The 19,416-nt window shown below is 38.6% G+C and overlaps 1 protein-coding gene across 2 annotated transcripts in view; it reads left to right on the top strand.

Moving 5' to 3' along the window:
* Nucleotides 1-19,416, top strand: part of KCNJ6 (potassium inwardly rectifying channel subfamily J member 6) — a 166,828-nt gene that overhangs the window by 47,510 nt on the left and 99,902 nt on the right. Inside the window, exon 2 of one of the 2 annotated variants that reach the window (XM_086739856.1) lies at nt 4,371-4,419. The exons of the other annotated variant lie outside the window; for it this stretch is intronic. Coding sequence (XP_086595982.1) covers nt 4,395-4,419 — 25 coding nt within the window. The 5' untranslated portion in view covers nt 4,371-4,394. The remainder of the gene's footprint in view (nt 1-4,370; nt 4,420-19,416) is intronic. 2 annotated transcript variants of the gene reach the window in all.

Here is a 19,416-nt window from a genome sequence, read left to right as displayed (position 1 = left end):
ATAAAGATAATGATGTCAACAATTTGTGCCAGCTGAAGCTAAAAGGCACTGAAGAGGAAGTTACAGAATGTGCCCATGTCCTATCAGAAACATTACAGGAAGATCATGCACTGTCTTGCCCAAGAATTCTTCCTTAGAAGACAAGTGACCTAGGAACTGCATGTTTTGATTCCCATCTGGAACTTGATGCAATCCTCACTCTTTGCTCATGCATGGACACTGAAAATGTTAAGTCTGCACTGCCTTGTTGGCACTACTGACATCTTCTTGTGTGCCCTCTGGCAGAACCTATGGCAGACCATACAACATGGGGAGGCAGGCAATGAGAGCTTTATACAAAGATGCTTGATTGTGAAAGCCACTTTTTCTGTGTTGGCACTTAAGCCACCACATTAAAACCATGAATTTTGCAACAGCTTTATAATAATTTGAGATAGAGTGGACTTGAGTCCACACAAGACAGGACACCACAGTCTCAACATATTGTAGGGACTGGGCAACTGTTTATTTGCCTTAAGGAAGCTTATATAAATGAAATATCTTTAAATCTATCCGACTATTCAGTGAGAAAAGGCACCATGAGTTGATAACAATGTTTCAATTTCACAGCAGTGTCAAACTCTTCAAAATAAACTAAGACCAGGCACATTAAAAAAAAAAGGGAAACTGCTCCACTAGAAAAGGAGAGTTTGCAGCTTCTTTCTTACACCCTCAGCTGAATGAAAGACCTCACCAACAGTGCAAAAAGTTCGAAGAAGTATTTTAAATAGCCAAGTTAGTATGCTTTACATACCAATTTATATTTCACATGTCCCTTCTTGCATCACAACAGAACCATCTATCACTTCAAGTTTACATATATATCATTTAAAATGTGAAGAGCAGGATTTCTTGCTTTTTATGCACGGAGGAAGACGGTAGCCATCTCACACAATTGCGCAAGGCTAGCACACGTTTGCACATAATCCATTCTCTTACAAGAGTGGAGTCTGTTTCTGCTGCTCCTCTGAGGTTGTGGAAGAATTGGATTCTGGGCCTTGGAATAGGTACAGTCAGCAACAGCCCAGGAATTCAAACCCCTGCAGAAATCACTCCATGTATCACTCCACAGCTACAAAAAAAAAAGCCTCACTGTGTTAGGAGAGATGAAAAATAAGGCCTGCTTTTCTTGATGGGCTTTCTGGGCCTGTTTACCCAGGAATCTCAGAAGGGAATACAGTTTGCCCTTGAAGAGGAGTTCTGTCCTGAAATGAAACACTATGTTGTTTGGTTTTTTGGTTTTTTTTCTTTTAAAAAAAGGCAATGTGTCTTACTCTGCTGTCAATCTCTATTCAAAATCACGTCTGCTGAAGTTAGGACAAAAAGTATGTTTAAATGTTTGTTTGTTTGTTTGTTTGTTTTTTTTCCCAAAGTTAATCTATTAGAACTCATTCTGTCAGAAAGGATGGAATCCCTTCTTTATCTGCCATCAAAATCCAAATTTCTTAGAAGTCTTCACATTTTCTTAAAATACGCCATTTTGATAAAAGTGGGAAAATTTGCTTAGTTTCCAGAGCTTCGTAGTGTGTATGTGTGCATATACTAGCAATCATTAGAGAAAGGAAAAAAGGCAGAACTTGAGAGAATAACTTGATACAGATTCTAAACTTCAGCAATAGCAGTAAAAAAAAAAAAAAAGATTATTTTTTTAAATAAAATACCTGGAAAATGGAATGTAATTTTTTTAACCTGTCCTATTGAGAAATTACATTCATACAAGAGTACCTTTACTGTCTAAAGAAGGAAGATTAGAACTGCAGTAGTCCTTATCATTTCTTTTAGGAAAAATATAACCAAACTCTTTCAACATTTTCAAATGCAGCAATTAGTTGAATCTTGTCTGCCATTTCATGTTGTTTCTTAAGAAACCTTAGGTGTCTTCTTTAACATGCTATACTCAAACTGCTGCAGTGAAGATATGTAGTCTCTTAACATGTAAATGTTTTTGTGCTTAACTGTCAGTGATGTCAGGCCTTTACTGGAGGAAAACCTACGTTCTGTTAGTGCTTGCCTTTACCAGCTTCTCCAAGACAAATATTTGATCATCTAGCAGAATTCATAGGTTCAAAAACTTGTAACTTTCTCCTTATATATTATATTTAACACGTTCCCTTTAAAAGGATATTGCATTCTAGTCTCCTATGTCCTTATGATAGATCTCATCATTAGTTAAAAGTATTTAATAATATGGAAGAGCAAAGTATTAATATTTAAAATCACAGCTTGTTATTAGCCTAATAAATCCAGCCTTCCATCTTCAGGGCTCAACATTGATCTTCCCCAACTGTTAGTTCCTGATAAACTAGAAGTTCTCTAGTGGAAGGAGGTGTTTTAAGGTCACATTATAAAGCAACATGGACAGAAATTACTGATGATTTTCACAGTGCTCTGCTTTCCTTTGATCATTAATACCATGCAAGAAATTGCCATACAGGACCTTCTTTTATAAAAAAAAAAAAAAATTGGCACTCGTGATATTTGTTTCTTCCTCTTTTTTCTTTCATAACAATGCATGAATCTGATGCTGAACGCTATGTTATCAACACGGCTTAAGGCATTAACCTCAACACAGATTCAGGACATAACCTTAAACCTTTCTCTTAATACTAAATGCTCTAAGGGGTTTGCATACTGTTGTGAAACATTACCTACTCATTTCATGCATTCCAATGTTTCCTATTACTATGAAATGTCAGCTTTTCCTTAGCAGAAGTCTAGCTTTCTGAAGTGCAAGTAGTAGCATATTTGATATAGAAAATATTTATTTTAGATTTTTTGCACCACATAGCAGCCAGTATTGTGATAAGACAGAGATGGACGGATCTCACCTCCTCTGAAGTCATGAGATGATCCTACTCTTTTAAATAAAGCAGGAGGAAGGGATAGCTCTTTTGACAGGCTGGCACCTCTGAAGCAGAATCTGCTCATGTCATAGCCAAATAGCATTGGAAGACTACGTCTATATCAGACCATTCTGACACCATTCTCAGCCCGTGGCTTGCCCCAGTGCTGTTTGTTGGTATAGACCCAGCCAAAAAGAGATGCTGCCATTCTGAATCCTGTCCCCAGCCATTTCAACAGCTGCTGCAGGCCACTCTGCCCAGAAATCTGCATCTTGTCCCAGAGCTGAGGTAGGGGGCAGGGGCATCTGTTTGGGGTTGCTGCTCATTAAAGTTGTATTTTGGAGGAAATTCTTTCCTCCAGTGAAGTTTTTGGGGAAAAAAGGGCTGCTTAGATCAAGAGCTGACATCTGCACACCCATGGCCCACAAGACCCTCTTCTCGCAGCCTCAACAGAGGTGGAGGCAGGCTTCCCACACCCATTTCCACCCATTTCTTTGTCTTTTCCAACTGGACTTGTCAGCTGTGGTTAAAAGTACTGACCATCTGGACTGTTTGCATTTTGGAGACAGTTGTGAGGTAAAGGATAGGTAACCACTAGCTCTGCTTCTCTGCTTACCCACGGGGCTGACACTTAGTCACCAAAGATGCTTGTATAGTTTCAGGGATTGTAAGGGTGAGAGCAGCCCTATCGCATCTTCTCGAAACCAGCTAATTAGAGTTTAAAAGGCTTTGAAGGGCTGAATGTTTTAATTTAGTCCAAGCTCTGGCTCTGAAATGCCTTTGGCTGAGGCATGCTTTGGGGCATTGGTCCCTGTTAAGGGGAATTCCACCAAATCCAAGGGCTCTTGATCGACCAAGCCTTCTGTCAAAACAGGCTTAGTTATAACAGCTACAACAACTGTCTGAAACAGGAAAACAAAGTTAGATTTAAAAAATGGTGCCAAAAACAAGTGACAAAGACAAGCAGGTTTGTTTTGGAGTCCCTCATGTATCAAATTAATAAATGAAGCAGTACTTCAGTCAGTTCGTTTCTGTGTCACACCCAGTACCACACCACTTACTCCAGCTTCTGTCTGAAATGTATTTATTTCTAAATAAGTGTTTTCTTTCCTTCAGTATATCTGTTTTGTGGGCTGGTCATTTTCATGTATTTTCCCAGGAAGTCGCAACACACTTACAAATTTTAGTGCAGAGTGCAAAACATTATCACTTTCATTGAATAAATGAAATTATTCCAACTACATGCGCACACACATACAGAAATAAATACAAGTTTCACTCTTCATAGTTGATGCAATCCAGAGACTACAAGAAAAAAGCCCTCAGATGTGCAGGCTCTTTAGGAGTAAAGTTAAATCCCTAAATACAATAGAAATATATAACAGATTAATGTCCTTCCCTCACATTGCCACTTGCACTCAAGTGTATTTACATTTTATATATATTATATATATATATGTTTGTTTTTTATTTTGTCTGTTCCCCCAGGAGAAGCCCAAAAGAGAAACAGAGATGGCCAAATTGACAGAGTCAATGAGTGAGTACAAATAGGAAGTTCAACCACTTTCTTTTTCCATCTGTCCCTCTCCCTTACATAATGCCACAAAACCAGAAAATAGTGCTTGCATTCAGAGATCTCATTCAGCCCTGCCTTCACTCCTAACTTCATCATGAATCATTTCACTCCTGAAAAAAAAAAAAAAAAGGAGGAATCCCCAGAACAAGGACTGCTATTTTCTTAATGCATTGTTTAAATCACCTATATTTGGACCTAAATCCATCAAAGCGGGTACTACGTGTTTGACTTCATGAGCCTGAGTTTTACTTAAATAGAATGTAACTACTTGTGGATTTAATGCATGTCTACTTTACTTGATTCACATTAGTGCCTACATTCCTTCACAAGCTTACAAAAGGTCACACTAAACCCAGTGCAATTAGTCAGGATTGTTGCCTGTACCAGATTCATACAACAGGAATTATGCCCAGAGATATAGGTGGAAAGCTTTCCATTGATTTCACTGTTTTCTAAGAGGTGTGCATTGTCTTAAATATGTAATCAACAAGGGGTAGTTTGTACTTCTGCCATAATGTGGGATCTAGATAATGGAGTAGTTCCTATAAACACTTGTAGCTGAGAGACTTAGACTGGATAATCTAGTTTTGGACAAAATTTGGAGACAATTTAGGATTAAATCCTGGCAAACTACTGTCCCTTTTCCAAAACTTATTTAGCTCCACAGCCTATGCAAGCTTAAAAAAAAATTTACTTTAAATGGGAGAAATCTCTGCTTAGCCACAGAGTGTAGAAAGACAGAAACACAGACATGCATAAGACTCATTTACATTAGAAAATTGTTGCCAGTTTGGGGTTTTTTTTGTTTGTGTACAGAAGGACTGTTCATAGGGCAGCACTTCCTTGCCTTTTTGCTCTCTCTGTTCACTTCGCTTCCTTTTGAAATCATTCTCTGTATCTCCTTACATATACCGTTTCAGGGCAGAGTCACCACTACTAGCCATAAAAAGTGATTTTAGTATCAGCAAGAACCTATCCCATAAAAAGTTGCAGCAGACCTGGGAGATGCAACAGAGGCAACAGAACATCCATGTAACAAAGGCCCTATTTCTAAAGCTTCACGCACAGACAGACACAGGACACAGAAGTCAACCTGAGAGCTCCTCTCCTCATGGACAGAACATGGCTAATCAGTAGCAAACTACGGGCAGTGGCATAAGATACATGGCAACCTAGTGATGAGTGGTTAAACTCTCATTAAAGCTCTTGATGGAGTTCTTGCCATGGACGTGTGTGTTGTTATCTGAATACTGTTCTTTCCACTTTTTCTCCCCCACTGTCTACATCTCATAAGACCTCGGGAAATTCAGGTTTCTAAGGGAGGTTCATAGATGGTATTTTCAATTTTTTGAGCTACCAACAGGACCCACATTCGTATACTTTCAGCAGTATTCATAAGTAGAAAGAATTATTTCTCCATGGTGCAGTAAAGCCTAGCTGGTAACAGTGGAAAGGTCAACATTACAGTTTAGCAAGGCCCAAAAGAACAATACTAGACCCTAGAGAAACTCTCTGCTATGAGGAATGATACTTTTGCTTCATTAATCTCTGTGGATATATAATGCAATTCTTAGAAATATCCTATGACCTCATCACTTCTCTAGCATTACTGGATGCTGGATAGTTGTTTAGTTACGTCTTGATGGACGAGTGGGAGATGAATGGAGGAACTTGTTATCAAAGCTGGAAGCAGATAGGTGGTATCTGCCCTATGTGTAAGGTACCTGCTGGGTTTTGCACAACCTTTGTGAAATGAAGTGAAGGAATCTCACCAAAGAGTGTTAGGGGAAAGCAAGTAGACTTTCTGAATGGTCTGAAGAGTCAGAGAAGTGGCCTCTGTAAAACTTTGTAACTGATCAGGAACATGAGCTCAAAAATGCACTGTGCAGTTCCTTTAGGATTCATGTTTGTCTTATAAATTACTTTTATTTGGCTTCTTTAAAACAGCATGCTTCTTAAAAGGATTTACAGCTGCTTTGTATGAGGATTTGTTCATACTTCATGCAAGCCTTTTATGAAATTTTCAGATGATTTCATGACATTTTTAAATACTTTTAATAAATCATTGCAAGCTGGAAAGAAAATTCTTAGTGAACATAACACAGTGCTTATTTTAAAGCTAGTGCAGCTTAAAACAAAATAAACGGAATGGGGAAGCAAGAAGCCGGCATAGGGTGGGCCTCTGGTTTGGACTTCAGGACCTTTTGCTTGGAAGAGAGAGAATAAAGAAAGGCCTTTGAGGCCTTAGAGGGTTTCAGAGGCCTCAAGAAATAACTTGATCACGGTACCAATACAACAAAATCATTATTTGCCTTTCAGTTTCACCCAAGAGCTGTGCTTCTTGTCTCTTTTCTCTGTTAACATCTTTGCACAGTTCCAGAAAAAATCAGTCACCTTCCCTCCACTGCTCTATCTTTTTCTTTCTGTTTAAATGCTCTGATGAAATCACCAAGCACTGCTCTCTCCCCTTTCTTCTCCATCAAGATTTTCTGGAGGCTTCTGCAGTAAGAAAATCCCCATACCTGAGATTCACATCACATTGCATGCTAAGAGGAAGACTGAGAGAACACTGAGGCAGCAGTTGTTCCAAGTCTGTTATTTTTCACTAGCAGGGATAACAGTCTGTATTTTTGTCACATTTTGTATTTCCATTCTCAATGGATCTGTCACATTGTAGGGAAGATTTGTAAGGAAAAAAAATATTTTAATATTTTCGTCCTATTTCTATAGGACCTTTATGATGACGGAAAGATATGAGGTACCATGACAGAGCCCTGTATTCATATATGTTGAGAGAACTGCCTTGAAAATTAAAAAAATAATAATAATTGAGAGAGAAAATCATTTTAATACAACAGTTAAAGTGCAAACTGGAAAGAAATGTGCTAAATTTTTGAGGATGGTCCCTTAGAGCTGATATAGAAGCAGAAATGCATACCAAATAAGACCACTCATTGCCCCAAGTTATTATTTTACAACACTTGCACAGAATTAATAGAAAGCCACCATAATTACATTGAGCCCCAGGGAACTGTCCAAGAATTCCTTTATAATGCCTTAAAATCCATACGCATTTTGAAATTGCTTTATAGCCTGAATTGGGCAATTTACCTCATATAATCTCAGAATACTTAGAAGCTAAGCATATAAATGAAACCAGGAACCACATTATTTTCCTATGTTTTTTGTTTTCTTCTGTCCCTGTTGTTCTCATGCTTCCCATGCACTGGTGGTCATTTTTAACTCAAATTATTCCAGCATCTTGCCTGCAAATAGCTAAAGCAAACAAAGTAGGAGAGCAAATATTAAGCAGTTTAGGAAGGTATCAGATGTTCAGCCTAATATATTTGGCCAATATGAAAAATTAGATATTCAGAGAAACAACCTGTAGAAAACTATTCAGTCCTCAGGAATTATAGCAATTTTGAATACTTTGGAGAATAAGAATAATTATAAGACATTTAGTGAGTACCTAAATATGGTGATATGTTGGCAGTACCTTAGAAAAGTCCTTTAGGGTCCAATGTTATGATATTGAAGGGAATTTCCTTTCTAGTTCCATCAATTTCTCCTCTTACTATCCAGCTAGTCAAGGTCTGCAGCATGTTCCTGAGTTGCCTTGAGTGAAAGTAAGCTGTCTGCATCCCAGCTCCTAATTGGTATCTGTGGGATATCTACCTTATGTCAGGGCTAGTTGGTTACTTCTTTTGCAACATGATGGCTCACTGGCTTGGGTAGCACCTGCAAAACTCTCCTCAAGGTACTCAGAAGATTTGTAAAAGCCCTGCCAGAGATGTACTCTGTGCTGAAGACCAAGTGAGGATACAAGTGTGTCCGTTCTCTTTCGTGGAGACAGAGGTCTGAGGTCTCTAGGTCACTGTTCTACAGTCGAGTTTGTACAAACTCTTCTCCCTAAGGTAATGAGGAAGTCCAAGGTCTCATCTCCAAATTATGCAGAAGCATGAGTCTAGTGTGCTATATGATGGCTGCAACATAATCAATGCGTGACATGAGCACTGTGAACTTGCTAGAGGCTGGAATCAAAAATGGGCATGATTGGCTGCCTTAAAGCACTTAAATAGAGAAGGGACATCCAATTAAGATGTTCGCCAGCAGTAGGAGCACATCAATAAACAGTAATGTTTGTTCTGCTACCTAGTTAAGGCATGATACACCTGGATGAGGACAGCCAGAGGCAGAATTGGTTTAAAATAAGGATGTTCCTTCATTTGCTACAAAAATGTGTACTCCAAATGTCTATAAATTTACTTCCAAACGACAGTGAAATAATGAATACTGAGACCTTAGATGACTCCAGTTAAAACCTTCTGAATTATCGATGCCATGAATTTTACTGGAGATGAGGGAGTAAAAAAAATCAGGCTAACCTGAAAGGGTTTCTGGAGCAGACAAATCCTAGGAGAGATCTGGTTTCTGATGGAATGCTTTTCCCAAAATCTTTCTTTTTCTTTTCTCCAGTGTCTGAATCTGAAGTGGCTCTACTGCTCTCTCATACTTGTAGAGAGGGTTTATAAACAGAAAAATGTTTCTGCTTTCAGTTATTGAAAGTCACAGTATTTCAGATTTACACGTGTCAATTTTTTGAGTCTGCAATTTTTTGAGCAGTTCTAATTATTTTGAATTATTGTTTTATGACATGTAAGAAAACTGTAGGGTATGTTGCAGTAAATACATATCCAATATGCTCTCTCTTGCTATAAGACATTGTGACCTTTCTACTTCAACTTTTTTTTCATAGTACTACACCTTTTATTTTTGACTTTTTTTTCAGAAACCTAACCTTTTTACTGACACATCACAAGCTGGTGGTGCATGCATAAATGCTGTCTTGCATGAACACAACACCGGTTGTGCATATACAGAATCAGGACTTTGAAGAATTGATCCTACAGCCTGAGTTTCCATCTCGTCAGTCTAGAATACTGATTCTTCAGTCTCAGAAAGTATTTCTAAGTTCCAGTTCCAAATATCCAGTTCAACATTCTCCACTGATACTAAGTACCATCAATTTGTTAGAAAAAGCAGATTATTACAATGTAAAATTCAAGGGCAAAAACTCCAAAGCTTTCAGAGAACTCATTCAAGACAGACATTTGCACATACTTGAGGAAGCTAGAGTAATTTATTTTCAAGATACTTAATCATCCTTTTATGTTTAGCCTTTGTATGAGAGCATGCCAAGAGTAGAATAGGAAGGTTGATTTTCCCACAATATGTATTTGCATTCTCTTACTTTTCAGTAAGAAAAGAGTTCTGTTGAGACAGTTATTTCTGGAGGAGTAGTTTTGTAGCAAATATTAAGCCGTAGAGATAAATGTTTTATTAAGTGGAACTTGGAACTTCAAATTACTGTTGATTCGTTACTCTATATATATACATTGATAACATTTATTTCAAAATTAACTCCTTAAATCTTTGGTCAAACTTAAATTACAAGTAACCAGCATGTGTGTTAATTTATTATTATTAATAATGTTGTTGTTATTATTTCAGCAGAAAGTAGCTGATGCATATAATGAAAAGAATTGAAAGAACAATGCTATTATCATTAAAAGAGAATGCAGTCTATTCTTCATGGTAAAGGTCAGCTTCTGAGAGGAGAATTAAATTCTAAAACAGGGGTTCATTATGCAAGAAAGCAAGAATTATTTCAGTGGTGCGCTAGCAGGGGCTTAGAAGAACAGTGAACTTATATATGCAATAAGAAACAAAAGAAACATGTAGCTTAATCAGGAAGCTGATTGACAGTATTTCCAGTCCTCAGTATGCAACAATGTGAGGAGTATTAGCTTTGCATTCTCTGAGCTTTCAAGAGTCTTGTTTTTAATTTATCTCTGCAAGTGTGAGGGACATAAATGTTTTTTTTCCCCCCAAATGAAAATCAAGATTCTCATATAGTCATATGGTTCTAGAAGCTTAGATTTTTCAAAAACATATTGAATTTTGATAGCACTGCTAGTATTACTTTGCTAAGCTACAATCTTAGTCAAAATTAAACTCAAAATATCGGAGATGAGATAAGCAAGAGCTGAATTATGAAGGAAGTAAAAATATCTGGTTTTCTGCTTAGGAACAGTGATTACATACAGGCTACATTGTACTGCTTCTATCGAAACAGTCTTTCCTGTTACTTACACCTTTAACAACGTTTATTCTGTTGAGATTGTAATTTGCCATAATAGGTCCATGTTTCAATACTTCCCTTACTTCTATTACCTCAGGATCACCCATTTCTAAAACAAAGGCTACAGTCAGTCTGAAACTATTTAAGAATTCTCAGTACCTTCCTTTGTATTGCTATGGTCCATGGCACGGCAAAGCTGGGTTTTTCAGTCACATACTTCCCAGAGCAAACACTCATCTTCTATACTAAATCTAAGCTGTCTAGACACAAATATATTAGATAAAACACCTTCATAGCTTCCCACAGCACTGCCTTCTACAGAACCCAATCCACAGTCATATTGCAATAACATATTCTGATCAGCAGTAGGGCAAAATTTTAAATCCATATGAGATTTGGTATGAGATACATCTAGGTATAAGACAGTCTTTAGAGGGGAAATACCTGCCCAGTGTTTCTGGACATCACCGGAATTAGTTTAAGCATGTGCGTAAGTTTAGTATTGAAAGCAGAAGTCACTTCAGATTATAAATATCAGTTTTTGAGGACCTCAGTATGGGACTGATTTGCCAAAACCATCGGTTAGGTGGCTAAAGTGTTTTTTGAGACAACATTTTCTCATGATATCCTGAATAGTATGGGTATGTTCACATCTGGGCCAGCTGGCGTTGCACCCTTAACTGTCTGTTTCCAGCTGTGTGGGGCCTGGCTTCACAATTCTAATGCTCTTCTAATGTAGAGCATTTTCTGTATTTATTTGACATGCACTTAAATCTTTCAAAGGTGCTGACCAGCAAGGCACTTCAATCGAAGTGAGCAGTGTGCAGTGCTGAAAGAAAATCCAACTGTTTATGTAAAGAGCAAGAAGTTCATATCCACTCAGAATGAAGAAGTAATGAAAAATGTCCAATCAATTGTCTTCACAGAGAGCAGATGTGTTGAATTAAATGGTGAAAAATGGGATCAATGTTTCTGAAAGCTGTGGAAAACTGTCTGACCTGGATCAGGCTTATTGAGCTATCAAGCAGATAAGAGACCATAATGGATTTTAGTTCTAGGAAATAAGCATAGCATGATGAATAGCAAAGAATGCTGGTCAACAGTTAAAGGAAATACAATCCAGAAAACAAAAGTAACTGAGATGTACAAGAACAGCTGTTAAACAGGTAGTACCATAAATGTATTGGATTTTGAGACCTTTAGACTTTGAAAATGAGTGGCAAAGGTATCCAGAATCAATTAATGGAAAATATCATGGAACATGGAAGGATAAGCTATTTGATGTGAAAGAAAAATACCCCATTTCATTGAAAAAAGAGACCTGTTGCATTACTCAATATAAACAACGAGAGAAAGGTCTTACAATGGTATTTTTGACATATGTCTTTTAAAAGCCTTATAATCAGGAGTTAAATTAATCCTATAGCTAGACTATATTCTCCCTATATTCTTCACCTGCCTCTTCACCTTCACTTTTCAAATATTTGATAGAGGATAACAAGGACCATATTACAGGCAAAATAATAACTACAAGTCAAACTCTCTCTTGTGCACAACACACATTAATTCAAAGTGCATTATTTCTGAACCACTGGCTGCACTCATAGCTCTGGCTCTTCCAACTTTATTTACCGCCTTTTCTTTTACCATAAAATATCTTGAACTACATGGAGGAAAAAACCAAAAAGACTCCAGTGAGAGTCATTGCTAACAGTAAGAGAGCTGTTAAAAGATAAACCAACAAGAAGGACGAGACCTGTAAGATCTGTCCTCCTTTGAGTCAGTGCAGCAGTGTTTCCAGACACAGGGATAGCAGTGATTGTGCAATGGGGCTGTTTGGCAGCCCAAGATCAGTCTATCCCAGGGTTCAGCATTACTCCCTTTGCTGTCTCAGCACAGGCATGTTGCACAGGCATACCTCTCTGCAGGAAAAGGAGGACACAGTTGTGTGCAGCTGCTGATCTTCAGTGTTAGTGATGTGTGCTACATGACATTCTGCCATATAATGAGAAATTGCTCTTTCTTCCTATTGTCATCCCTCCTGTAAATAATTTCCCCCCTTCAAATATTTGCCAGTTTGCAGAATCCTTTCCAATCATCTCGTAATGAAACTACAGGTTTAGATTTTATAGTCCACTTCACCATTCAGGCCTCCAGGCCTGATTGTTCTTTGCTGAACTCCCTCCACTTTGTCATCATCATACTTCAAAAGCAGATTTCTTCATCCACATACCTATAAGTAAAATAATGGAAAACAGAAAGGCTTGCACAAAAGAAAAACAATACTAGTAGCACCAAAAGGAGGCATGCAGTTCTTACTCACTTAATTGGAAAGTTAAAAGGAATGCTTAAGAAATGTGGTGGGTTTTTCACTCTCAAAACAGAAGTAGCAGCAGCAAAGTTACTTTGAGAAGCCTAGCTCTTGTATTGGCAAAGCCCGTTTCATCTGGAAGTCTTCCACTGGATATTTGAGCCAGAGCCCAAAATTCACTTTCTGTTCTTAGTTTGGTGGAAAGATAACCACACTGCTATAGCTGACCATTGTTGAGCTAAGTTAACTCATTAAAATCAACATTCATACAAAATAAAATCCAGTATTTCATCAGGACAGACACAGATAATTTCAGCCCAACTGATGGAACAGTACCTCACATAGATGCATTTCTCTTTACCCTTCTTTATAGCACCAACTTGTGGAGAGGGGAGATGGGAAAAGATATCAGAAAACCTCAATGCCATCACATATGAGGAAATACTTTTCATAGAGCTTGTAGCCTATGAAACACTTTGTCACAAAGTACTATAGAGTAGATAAAGAGTTTAAAAGAATCCTGGTAGAGACGGGGTGGTGGGCTACAAACATGCAGTTTAGTGACTCGGACATTGAAACAGGAGTTAGAAGGAGATGATCCACTAGAAGAAAAGTTAGAAGGAAGTGCCCAGTAAAGAACTAGGCAAAAAGTTATTCTGTGGATAGTTCCGTGGAAGAATTTCACATCAGTCTGCTTGAGAATTGGTTTCTACCTGTGTTTTCATCACCTGTTAACACCACCTATTACCATCAACACCAGCCCCACATTAGGAGTATCACTCAGCAATTACAAGATAACTTTCCCTGTCTTCCTATAGTTTTAAAGCCAGGGACTCTTTTAATCCAGTGACAGCATGGGCCATCTGTATCCACCTGAGCAGTAGTAAGAGCTCTAAGTGTGGCTACAAAACTACTCCAGTTTGACCCTAAGACCTTAGAGATCCTATCAAATTCCCAAAGGCAAGGTTGCAGCCTACAAAGAGACAGAAAATCCATAACATTTCTGAAGCCGAGCAGAGACACTGGCCACTGTTACAAGGGCTTTCGCTGAGCCCTGTCCTTCCCCAGCTGGGTCCTTCTTCACCCAGCTAGCGTGAGAACAGAGCGCGGTGTGGCCAAAGAGTCTGAAGAAAAAACCCAAAATACATTTGGCTTGTGCAAACACATACTGTCTGCTTCATCTCCATCAAGTCAGTCAAATTTTAATGGTATGTAAGTGATTGGACTCACTCCTTGGGTGAAATTTAATTGATTGTGTTTTATCTAGGAGGTCAGACCTGATGCTCCTGTCTGACTCCAAATCTGTATCCGTATGTCTTCACGCAGCTCACACTTGTATGTAACAATATCAGGCTCCATTCTACTACAATTGATTGTGAATGACTGGTACAGAGATTATTATGCTTCCAAATCATGACACTTCAAATTACCATTTTCGTTCATTCACAAGAACTAAATTCACAGAATGATTGTCATCGTCTGACATATTTATTGTTGTAAAGCTGAGCCTGCTATCTCTACATCGCAGATTTCCTCTGTTGCTCCTAGGAACTTACACAATGGAGTTACGTCACATGTCATGAAGCGTTTACTAACCTAGCTGCAAATCAAATTACAACAAATAGCACGATTACTTGTTCTTAAAAGTAGCACATTTTTGTTGAGTTTAGAAAACCTATACTTTCACTTGACAAATTTGGGAGGTAGTTTAAATATCTTGTTCTTCTCTGTTTTTTTAGTATTATTTGAATAGGTTTTTTTAATCAAGGCAAAGAACAATTTCCTTTGAAGCCTACTAAAACATAGGATAGTGTATTGGCGCACACTTTCTTATGGTTTTCTTTTTTTAATAAGGCAGAAAAGAACTATCTACAGACCTCCTGCTAAGTCAATTTGTTTCCTATGGCATATTGCTCTTGCATGTGGTTGAGTGTCTTTTTGGTAATAACATTATTATTTAGGGGAGTATTACTATTTAAGGCACAAGTAACTCATGCTGTTGTACTAATTTGTGGATGAATGCTGCATATTTTTAGTATCCATTCAATCATACCTGCTGGGCTGTAATGTTTAAAAATGAATTCATGAAAAGCATGATACAAAACCCATTAAAGTGAACAGAAAATCTGCTGGTTTTCTGCCTCTCTAATTTTATAAGGTGCCCATGATGTTAACATGAAAAGGAAAAAGTGAGACTCGTGAACTCATTTAAATTATTTCTTTATGACAGTAACTTTCAACGGGTAGACCCCTGCATTAAGGTATGACCCCACTGGCTGCTAGTCAGGTAGAACAGTACACACAATGGAAAGACTGCCAGTGTCAAAGTCTTAAATATCATTATGTTGCCATATCTTGAGCATGTGATAGGTTTTTAAAATTTAATGTTGACTCAGTTCGTTTTCTACCCCTGCTGCAAGAGATTCTGCTTTGGGTTTCACCACGCAGTTGACTGACGTATACAAAACTCCCAAAGGCTGCTGGAAAAAAAAATACACTTTTCAGGTGTAAGGGCAACGTTTAAAATGACCACATTTCAAAGTCGCTTGAAATGGTCTAATTTTAAAGTACCTTTCTTCAAATCAGTACAGTTTACCCTTTCTTCTCTTTTAGGGTAGACCTGAAACAACTGCGCAGAAACCTGTTGGCAAATAGGTGGATTGGTAGCAAAGCTTGAGGCAAGCTGTTGGCACAACTCTGTTGTTCACTGTTCAGAAACACCAGTAGAGCTTTGTGCAAATGCACGTGAAGAACAGTCAGGGGTCCATAACTCAGAGTCCCTGCCTCTAAGATGCAGAGATGCAGAGTCACAAGGAGAAGGAGGCAGCAGTCTATGGCCACTTTCACAGTTTGAATGGATATGTCCAAATGGTAAACATCCTGGCCATGAGAAGCCTGATTTGAAGCCCTGAAGAAACATTGTTGGTGGGAGGTATTAACAGTGGAATTTGGGTTTCACTCTGTGGAAGTGACCTAATGAGACTTGATGTGTCAAATCATTTACAGGTGGGCCATTTCCAGTAGACGTCACTTCCATTCCAAACACCCTAGTGTTTAAGAACAAGTCGGTTGACTCCCTCTGCCTCACTAGGAAAGTCCAGTTCTCCATGAAACATTTCACTTCTGCATGCTCCCATTTTGGACACCCCAACTCTAGAGTCACAGAATCATAGAATAGTTTGGGTTAGAAGGGACCTTTAAAGGTCGTCTAGTCCAACCACCCTCCAAGGACATCTTCAACCGGATGAGGTTGCTCAGAGCACCGTCCAACCTGACCTTGAATGTTTCCAGGGACAGGGCATCTACCACCTCTCTAGGCAGCCTGGTTCAGTGTTCCACCACCCTCATTGTAAAAATTGTTTTCCTTATATCAAGTCTGAATCTACCTCCCTCTATTTTAAAACTATTACCCCTCTTCCTATCACAACAGGCCCTGCTAAAGAGTTTCTACCTATCTTTCCTGTAAGCCCCCTTTAGGTATTGGAAGATCGCTATAAGGTCTCCCTGGAGCCTTCTCTTCTCCAGACTGAACAGCCCCAACTCTCTCAGCCTGTCCTCAGAGGAGAGGTACTCCAGCCCTCTTATCATCTTCGTGGCCCTCCTCTGGACTCATTCCAGCAGGTCCACATCCTTCTTATATTGGGGGCTCCAGAGCTGGACACAGTACTCCAGGTGGGGTCTCACCAGAGCAGAGTAGAGGGGCAGAATCACCTCCCTCGACCTGCAGGCCATGCTTCTTTTGACGCAGCCCGGGATGCGGTTGGTCTTCTGGGCTGCAAGTGCACATTGTCGGCTCATGTTGAGCTTCTCATCCAGTGGCACTCCCAAGTTCTCCTCAGGGCTCCTCTCAATCCATTCTCCACTCAATCTAATCCATCTCTTTTCCCTCTCTCCCACCTCCACTTCCAAATCCTTGACAAAAGATCTTGCAGATCTACATCTTCTCACTCAACAGCAGAAGGCCTGGAGATGCTTCTTAAATGCTGTTGAAATTGGTCAGTGTATTGAATTTTTTTTCAAGTTGTTAGATTGAATGAATGACAAACACACTCCATAATAGTATATGTCTTAGAAAAGTAGAGTAAAAATCCAAGACCTATTATTAAACTCAATAAAGGCCTTTCCAGTCACCCTTGCAAGTGCTGTTGGTTTAATTTGGTTATCCTTTTTCCATAGCATTAAACAAAGAGTGGTAGTAAAAGAATTTAATAATTTAAGACTAAGAAGAGGCCAAAAAGCAACCAAATTATACAAAATGTATAATGTACAAGGAAAATGAGTGCTGAGGATGTGTAATTTTAACTTCAGCAATGCTGTTAGATGATGGTTTTTAATTTTAAGGAACTCTTCAAACTTCTTTTGCAATAGAAGAGAGGTATAACACTGTGGCAAAATTATTTTTTTTAAAAAAAAAAGAAAATACACTGAGAAAGGAGCTGGGGAAATCTCATCTTTATCAAGAGATTATAATTTCAAATTAAGTCTGCATTGTATGTTACTATAGAAACTCCCATTTTGTGGCATGTTTGTGGGGAAAAAGTCAAAAGTTGCATTTTAATGAAGGCAGATCACACATTAGCTTCCTCAGTAAAGCGAAATAAAATAGAAGTTTCTATCAGAAGTTGAATAATTACCCCAGATAAGGTGAGCTAATTAAGGTCATGACGAAGGGATATTAAATCTTGAAGTGACAATATGTCATGTTCATTTTTCAACACTAGTCTCCGCCTTACAGATTATGTATTAGATATTGCGGGAGTCTGATGGATTGAGAGGCTTGTTGCCATGGCAATATTTGCTGCTTTGCTGGTATTCCCTACAGAAAGTAAAGAATTTTTTTTTTTCTACTCAGTTAGACAAATTGGCTATATATAGCACGAGATGTTGGAGAACTGAAACAGTAGAATCTGGTGGGGAGAGGCTGGGGGAAGGACTGACATTTATAAGTCTTAAGGAATCAGAATAGACCACATAGCAGTAAGGAGTGAGGGGGGCAGCTGAAAGAGGGAAAGAGAGAAAGGGAGAGGGATGGAGAGAGAGGGAGAGAAGGAAGAAAGGAAGGAAGGAAGGCAAGAGGAAGAAAGAAAGAAAAGAAGAATGAAGGGAGGGAGGGAGAGAGAGAGAGAGGGAGGGAGGGAAAGATGCTTGTATCATACACCCATAGTGTATCTTGGTTTTAGGGGCAGGGAGGCTGGCAAAGGAGAACCGGCAGTGTTTCCTAAGAGAAAGCTTCAACTGCTGTTGTTTTACTATGCTTGAGGTAGTTTATAGCCTCAGGGAGAGCTAAAAGGTAAAAACCTATAAAATGGAAAAAAAGGCAATGGATTTGTTTACCACTTAAATTGTTAGCGTAAATCACAATTTGAGCTCCAAATATAAGACACCTTCTTCTGTTCTTTTTTTGTTGTTTTTTTAAATCTTTGCTCACGGCATTTTTAAAGCAAGGTGTTGATACCATTTCCATCCTCCTCTTGGCACAGTGAAAGCAAACGTGCTTCAGTCAGATGTTAGGGAGTATTGTCTCTTATGCATAGTTCAGTCTGTTGTTCGGAGGTGTGGGAAGAATGTGACAATGTGCTTTCATTTTAATATTAGCCCATCTCAGCCGAGCATCTATGGATTACTGCAGAGGAAAAAAAAAAAGACTGTTTTGTTTCTTCCTGTTTTCCACTTCTACCCCTTTTATATGCAGAAATGTACCAAGCAATCTAGAGTATTTTCCCTGAGGCTTAGAAAGACACTGTTCCAGTAAGACTGACCAGGCAGCTCAAACTGTCCTCAGTGCTAATTCACTTGCCATACCCTTATCCACTGTTTCTTTGTCCTTTTCATGCCAGTCATACATTACAGTTTTTCATTTTTAGAGTATCAGACACATACATTGACCTGCATGAAAGACAATCTGTGGCAAATCATTAATACAGCTCTTGCACCAGAGAGTTCACACAAGAAAGAAGAGTGCAACGAGGAATATCTACTTCAGTGACCATGACTGACTGGAGATTTCATGACTATGGGACATCCTGAGGAAATGCACTTTTAAAGGATGCGGAGAGAATGGATAGAGGAGAGAAGAGCAGGTCTATAACCAGGATCTGATTTCTTGTGCTTTCTGAAAGGCAGAAGCTTCAATTTAATAATAGAAAGAAAAAAAAATGCTAGCAGAGAGACAGAAAAAAAACGGGAACACAATTGCAACAGTGAACAGCGGAGGGGGATATGAGAGTATATGTATACAAAGGGGAGGAAGGAGAAATCTTAGCAGCAGCTTTACAGACTGTGTTTCAACCTGTGTGTATTATACAGAGTGTGTATTACAGCAGCTTTAGTGATGTGATTAAATAGAAAAGACAGACAAGATCATTATAAAAACACTTAACCAAGTAGTGAAGAAGTGAGGGAAAACCAGGAAATTAAAGATGATAGTCAGATGGACCTTAAAAAAATTAAACTAGAAATCAGAGAATTAATTACAGTTCAATAGAAATAGAGAAAAGTCAGG

Source organism: Chlamydotis macqueenii, chromosome 1 (genome assembly GCF_036417535.1).
Source record: "Chlamydotis macqueenii isolate bChlMac1 chromosome 1, bChlMac1.mat, whole genome shotgun sequence".
In the NCBI taxonomy this organism is placed as follows: domain Eukaryota; kingdom Metazoa; phylum Chordata; class Aves; order Otidiformes; family Otididae; genus Chlamydotis; species Chlamydotis macqueenii.
Note: the sequence above shows the minus strand (reverse complement) of the source record. Positions and strands in the feature narration are given on the sequence as shown.